The 7,308-nt window shown below is 45.9% G+C and overlaps 3 protein-coding genes across 3 annotated transcripts; all 3 read right to left on the minus strand.

Annotated features, from left to right (window-relative positions):
- Positions 1-254: 254 nt before the first annotated feature.
- On the minus strand, positions 255-1,388 carry Pmar_PMAR028879 (hypothetical protein; the record flags this gene model as incomplete). The annotated part of the gene is made up of 2 exons (XM_002775114.1): positions 255-823; positions 1,133-1,388. The coding sequence occupies 2 exons, from the start codon at positions 1,386-1,388 to the stop codon at positions 255-257; spliced, it is 825 nt and encodes a 274-aa protein (XP_002775160.1).
- A 274-nt stretch (positions 1,389-1,662) lies between these two features.
- Pmar_PMAR028880 (hypothetical protein) lies at positions 1,663-2,360 on the minus strand (the record flags this gene model as incomplete). Its single annotated transcript, XM_002775115.1, has 3 exons — positions 1,663-1,824; positions 2,019-2,128; positions 2,291-2,360. The coding sequence occupies 3 exons, from the start codon at positions 2,358-2,360 to the stop codon at positions 1,663-1,665; spliced, it is 342 nt and encodes a 113-aa protein (XP_002775161.1).
- Positions 2,361-6,486: 4,126 nt separating this feature from the next.
- Pmar_PMAR028881 (conserved hypothetical protein) lies at positions 6,487-7,023 on the minus strand (the record flags this gene model as incomplete). Its single annotated transcript, XM_002775116.1, has 4 exons — positions 6,487-6,525; positions 6,582-6,661; positions 6,712-6,804; positions 6,865-7,023. Coding segments are annotated over 4 exons (371 nt in total), but the record flags the coding sequence as incomplete, so codon positions are not given.
- Positions 7,024-7,308: the final 285 nt, after the last annotated feature.

Raw genomic sequence — 7,308 nt, forward strand, 5'->3', positions numbered from 1 at the left:
TCAGTCGGAAACGGTTTTGTCCCGACAACGACGAGGGAGAGCTCAATATTAACAACGTGTTGGCGTGTGATTTTTCCCACTTTTCATGGAATTGAAATAACGAGAGACCCTTTCGATAGCACTACAATATACAAACCACAGAAGAATGATATATGATTCACTCAATGTAAATTATCCGCGAAACCTCGATTCAACTCACATAATGGCATTGCGTAACTCGAGTTCACGAGCATCAATGATGCTGTATTATAGCATCACATTATGGTGATGATCATAATAATGCTCACAGTTGTGATGATTTGACCAACCAAAGTGATAAAATCGTCGCCACGAGACAGAATATCAAGTGCATGTAACCTCCAAGATACCAAAATACCCCGAATAAAATTAGTGCGGAGCTTATCCTCGGATACACTTTTCCCAGTATAAGCGGCCAGATCGGAAGCAGCGTTGGAGAAACGCACCACATAATCAGCAATACTCTCATTAGGCTTCTGACACGTCACTGCAAACCGTTGCTCATCATCAACGCGAGCAATATCAAAAGATACCCCACTGCAGGATTGTGATAAGAATCGGAAAATACGAGCAATCTCCGCTACCCAGCCACCAACCGGACCAAGACCCGGTGGGGAAGGATCAAGAGTCAGAACCAGAGCAGGAGATAAACAACGATTCAAAGCATAGAAAATACTGACGGGATCTCCCAGGAGACCATTACTACGACGAAGTAGATCGAATCTTCTTTTCCAAACAGGGTATGGTAACAGATCACCGGTACCAGAAAATTCTACAGGCTCCAAAGAAAGAGCAATGCGACGACCTTCAGATAAATCCTTCCTACCAATATTAGTAACTGTCGAGGTGGGGATCGGCCTTCCCTTCTGTAAGCTCCTCATACATTGGTGATACCGTCACAGGCTTAGTCTTCTTGGACATAATCGAGGTGACCTGACCACCCAATTCTTCTTCAAAACCAATACGATTCAGTTGTTCTTGACAAGTAGCACCCCATTTTTTAGTAACCAAAGGAAGAAGTCTCCTAAAAATACCCATCGTGGTGCAGCTTGGAATTTACGATCTTCTGTTCGGCCATACTCATACAACATCTTGATGACAGTTGCAACCTTACCTTCGTGCACGTTAGTCACCAATGAAGCAGCATCAACCCCTTCACCAAAGGTCTCCTTAGAATCATCGGGGGCAACAGCCCTGAGGGTTTCAACCGCAACGTTCAGAACATTAATACCAACAGGCACCATCGTAAGCCATGAAATAATCAAGTCTCTAACAGCAATCACTTCCGGAGACAAAGAAGTATTAGTCACTGAGTCCTTCTCGGTTCCAGTATCATGTTCGAGCTCCTCCGAGGACTCAGCGACTGTCATTGGTGATAAACTCAGGGCCTTTAGATGAGGTTGAATAACTTATTGTACTTATAGTAAAGACGATAAGAAAAGGGGGCAAGCTTTGTGATAGCTACGAAAGAGACAACGAGATCACAACGTTACAACAATACTACTCTCTCTATTTGTCTTGTCTTATCTGCTATGCTATCTATTTCGTGCTGTCTTAGTACATATGTCCCTCCCTCCATGTTTAGAATTGCCAGTAGAATCCGAACCAACCGCGTTCGTACCTTGTCGCCTCATCCTAATGCTCCTAGCGGCGATCAGACCATGCTTGATCCCCGCTCTCATCAATATCCTCTTCAGCCTCAGATCCCGAGTCAGGATCTCCACGGAGATCCTCGAAATCGCAATCCTCTTCAGTGAGGCTGATCTCCGTTCCTTGACTGGACCCAGGCTCCTCTTCATCAATGGTCTTACAAGACCATAGACCAAGGCGGCCTTGGCAAGGCCATTAGTCACCGATAAGTGTAGCTTGTGGCCAACGCATTTCATATGCAGGAGGGGCCCAACCTCAGTTCGAAGATACTCCATCATCTTGTTGTTAGACGACGCTGCATCGCTAGTAATACAACATACACGGGACGCGATCTCCACTCCATCCATCACCGAGCGGATCTGATTCGCCAGGTTCCGTCCGGTGTGTCGCCCTTCTATGCGACAGAAGTCGATGATCATCCTATGGAGATGACCAGCTTTCCAGAAATGACCGATGATGCCTGAGTAACGCGAATGTTGAAGTTTGTTGTCGACCACTTCTTACTCAAGAAACTTGATCTACTAGATTTACACCACGCATCCACGCTAAGATTGATGCAGTGAGCATCTTTTACTCGCTCTGAACGGAGGCACGAGTATGCTCATCAAATATATCATCTCACCTGTGACCATGGCCATATGTCCGCTCATGCGTTCATGTAGTTGTCGTACTAGCTCTCTCCGGCTTGGCATGGAAAAATTGGGGTTCAACGAGTCCAGGAACTTCTTGAAGGAAATATTTTCCACCGTGCATAATGGCACACCCGAGTGGATGACAAACTGCATCAGGCCCTCCTTCCATTTCTCCTCAGTGTCACTCGTGCAAGAAATAGCTCCATGGACAACTTTTGATTTTTTCTTCCGCGAGCTGCATGAGCTCTCGTGATGATTCACCCCACTGAGGTATCTCTTATTTATCTTGATGCATCGCCCACATCGCGGACACTTGGCAGAATTCCCTTCTTCGTTGGATACTAGTTCCCAAGCTGTGGGTAGCTTGCTAGCCAAAGATTCTTGGACCTTATTGCGAGGAGCCATGAGGGAGGAAGAGGAACTAAGAGCTACGAAATCATAATTGACATGAGTCTGAGTGTACGTGGAGTGAGTTCTGACGACCCGCCATGGAGTACTTGAACCAAAGATATAGAGCGCGGCACATGGGGTGGTTCAATGTGAGGTTCCTGAGTTTTCCGTGCTTTTTGTCGTAAAAGCCGTTTACGTGTTCCGTAATTTACGTTACGGGTTTGCCTCCGTAAGCGTAAACGTCAATCGTAACGGTCCGTAACGTAAATTTGCCCATATATAGATGACAGAGTGGCGATATTGGAACTATGAGATTGGGAATACTGTTGCTACACAGGCGAAGTGTGTGGTCGATAGTGTTGAGTTCCTTCTCCTGATCTCCCTGTTGTGAACAGTTCATAATCCTGATCCCATGGTAGACATGCATTGCCGATATCAGCTGCCACAACCATTCAGTACTCACCCAGTGCTATACAAGATGATTCACTTTGATGCAGGCCTTGAGGGTGAGTAGACGTTCGGTAATATTCATAAGATCTTCAACCGCAATCCTGAATAGAAAGATCGCTAACATTTTTATGGCACTAAGTCGCAGCATCTGCGACAGCACTAAGTACGGCACTAATACCTGAACTCTGAATCTTGCAGGAGCGGGCGCGAGTCCGTTAGCAAAGCAAAATGTTAAGCCACATCTGTCGCAAGGATGAGCTCGATAACAAAGACCTGCAGGCTGCCCAGTACGGAGGTCCTGGGCCGTCTCTACCTCTCCTGGAGAGGTAGGGTATCCGCTCTATTCTGAGGGCGTCAAAAATTGGTACAGGTACCAACTAACAAGAGTTCGTTGTCAATTGTGATTGATTGAGACTGTTGTATTATACAACTTGTATAACTTGGCTGCCTATCAATGGTAGAATAGGCACGTTGGGTAGATGGTTCTCTTGCGGATCGATCAGGTTCAAGTTGAAGTCACGACCAATAGCGAAATATGAATTCACGAAACCCGAACTGAGCAAACCAGTTATGGTGATGGTAAAGCAGAGAATGTTACAGATTATTGACGCATGATCGTCTCCAACTATCTTTGTACTCCTCCGCCGGTTACCAAACAATACGACCACCCATATACCAACATTCAACCGCGCGGATCATACAAAGAGAGAAAATAACATGATAGACAAGGGTTACATCAAAATGAGGACTGGATAAACTCCTGGCAAGGACGATACAGAGAATGAACACAGCAATACTAGATAGTGTCTACAATTACACGAGAGTAATAGCAGCTGGTGGTAATACGTGATATATCCAGGATTAGTTGAAGAGAATTTCGTCTGTTGCGTGCCAGTGTTAAACGTATGGTGTAGAATCATACCACTTAAAGCATGGGAGCGAGTAGGGTGAATATCTAATGATGGTGGTGGTGGTGGTGGTGAACTATGGATAGAAGATACTGCGAATACAAGAACAGTCTAACAGCAAGCGGAATGCTCCTGGTCTTCAATATTGGTGCAACGATCCCTGCGGCATATCTCCGAAAAAAGAGTCATGAGCTGTTGAATAAATAGTACCGATACTCCAAATCTATCTTACAAACGCTGATCACCGGGTGGATGGTCTGGGTGCCATACGCAAAGCTCAAGATGACTCTGGCCAAGTAGAATAGTCATTGACAAGCATTGCTCGTGCATCGCTCGATTACGCTTCTCACTCAGTTTGTAGACATGCTGTCGACCCCGGACATGCATGCGATCGTGATGCGTCGTGGTTGGTCAACCTGATTCTACACTCTCTGCAATGTATCGCACCAGAATAGTCGCGCACACCCAAGCAGTGATCAAGATCAGTAGGATTTGTGGAGAAACTCAGAACTACAACTTAGAAGAAGACTCCTCGCGCTTAGGCATTGAATGCATCCGGCGCCGAACGGCAATTGGCCTGTATCAAGTGGAAATTTGAGCTGGACGGAACTAACCTGAGTTTCTACTGGTTTTCTGGGCTTGAGGTTGTTACGACGTAGCATGATCTGCTTTACTTCGCAAGCTGTACTTGTTAGGTTAAGATTATTACAGGCTTATCTTACACTTCATCATAAGCTTAGCTAATAACTTGTTAACCTTGTTTCTTCGATACTTACTCGGAAACAACATTTTGTGAATTACTACCGAGGGTCCATAGACGAGTCGCCCGAGAACCACAATCTGCGCCTCGAATACTTTATTTATACTGTTAGCAACGCAAAATTAAGGTTCAATGACGCGTTCACATAGGACGAATAGGACGAATAGCAAGTTCAACCTACACATACTCCAAGTGAGACACAGTGTCTCAGACACTTACGCGTCACTGCGATGTTGACGCGTGACGAACATCAGCGAGTGTGACGGAACATCCACCCCATTGTCGAACAGCGGAGTTAGAGCTAGTTCCTGACAGTGCTCACGGGCTGCCCTGCATCTACTGACTGGGAAAGAAATAATTGGCTCGATCCAAACTATCACGAAGTACGCTTTATATTGCAGTTCTGTATCTCTTGCAGGCACCTGGGCATTCCTTGTTTCATTTGTTTCAATAAGAAAAATCTATCACACTCATATCAGAGTGTAGGCACTAGCAATATCTCTCTGATGGACTATTATAGAGATAAATTTAAAAAAAGAGTATGTATAGATATTGGTCCAATATCGCTACTTTCCCTCTACCATGATACTATTTTTAGTATCATCATGAGACTAACATGGTGTTCTACAAAGGCTCATTCGGGCCTTCTTTTCTTCGACAGTGGGTTCGACATGGATATCCAGAGTCATATATCAGTCTCACTGACCATACGACGATACTCACTGCTGCTTTGTGATGGCAGGTGCCGCAGTTTCACTCTGGAAGGCCATCTCGGGATACAGAGGCTACCTGAAGTTGAGCAAATGCAAGAGATACAAATTGAATGCAGGGTTTGTCCGTTTTCCCGGGAAATCTTTCCGGAAATTTCCCACATTTTTCCCCGAGTTCAGTCTAGCGTTTCGGCATTACATGGGATATACGGTGGTCTAAATATGCGCCTTTCTTGCATTTACAGGAAAATTGGCACTTGGGCGTGTAGTCCGCACTGCGGCGATGAGTAGCGGCCCTTACGTTTCATCTTATATAAAGGATTGAACTCGATAACCATGTCTTGTGGTGTTTAATTGCTACTAGCAATATGCCTACCAGCCGATCTACTGTAGTTCAGTATTTGAAAGCTCTCTTCTTATTGATGGGAGGCCGCGGTCGTCCATGCAAGGGTAACTTCCGGCCAGACGGCTTTTTCGAGGCCTTGCTGACAGTAGATGGATGGAAACCCGACTGCAATATCCCGGAGCGAGGCACCCAACGTGATCACAGCCTATTTCCTGTATAAATTGAAACCGGGTGCCTTACGTCCTTTCTTCAAAGATCTTGTCCAGTCCTGCATGTGTTTGAATATATCTTTGGAGAAAGTGTTTCTCACAAAAACAATGGAACGCACCCTGAATTTTCTGAGGCCCGGATTTTCAATAGCAAGCCTCACAGCTGAGCTTATTAAGGAGCTCACTGAGGAACTTCGGCTTGACGCACATCACAGTATCTGCATGGAGATAGTCCACGCCTCTGACGCCGGCCAATGTATCGGTCTCTACTTCGACACAGTAGCTACGACCGTGCGCATAGCTGCATATTTTGCAGTGCCTCAAGGATTCGAACTCCTGCGGCTACTGAGCTTCGGCATTCATAATTGCGTTCTAGAAAATGATGCCCTTGAGGTTTATCAGGGGCTCGCTACCTTGTTTCAAAGCATGTGCGATCTGTGGGAGCAGAATGCCTGAAAGACGCAGAACATCGGAGTGATAGTGATATGAATGTTGTGTGCTCTCTCACCCGCAAATGAGATCCCACTCAGATAGAAAGGGCCTCTGTACTTGGGGAATCGACTGAAAAACTCCTCCACGAATCTGTATCTGATGATGACGGAGAAGATCCAACGAAATCCCATGAGATTCGGACTAACATGTTCTCCACAATCTCTCCTATGGCTGTCTCAGGTGGCCCTCCTTTACTGTAACCCACCCCAGTGGGTTGATCCAACCAGATGCCATTGGCCCTGTTAGTTCACGAGTTCCTGAAATATTCATCTTGAGAATCATCGATGTGGACATCTTACGGGTTGATGGATGTCGAAGTTCCTTCTTTGTTTACCATGCAAGGACCATTGTATTCGACCGCTGAAACAGTTGCGCTCCCGCCTGGGCCACCGTGAACCCATAGGAAGATCGGATCAGTTGCTGGACTATTCCTCGATTCGAAAAACCAAAAGAAGTACCTGCCGACAGGTCCCTCCCCGTAGCAGTGAACAGTAGTTCTCACTCCCTCTCTGGGTTTCCCGGGTACACAGCATAGCGCCCATGAACTTGCTTAACGTCGGTATCACAGAGTAATAACCTTGGCCACTAGTAATAACCTTGAGACCCTCCGAGGTAGTGTTCGTAGGACCTATTTTACTATAAGACACTTCTGGAACTACATGAGGAGCTTCGAACGTCCACAGGAGGCTGCTCAACCTTAACAAATTCACAGTAAAGAGCATGAGGGATGTTACTCAACTGCC

This window comes from Perkinsus marinus (assembly GCF_000006405.1).
Source record: "Perkinsus marinus ATCC 50983 genomic scaffold scf_1104296956594, whole genome shotgun sequence".
Taxonomy (NCBI): domain Eukaryota; phylum Perkinsozoa; order Perkinsida; family Perkinsidae; genus Perkinsus; species Perkinsus marinus.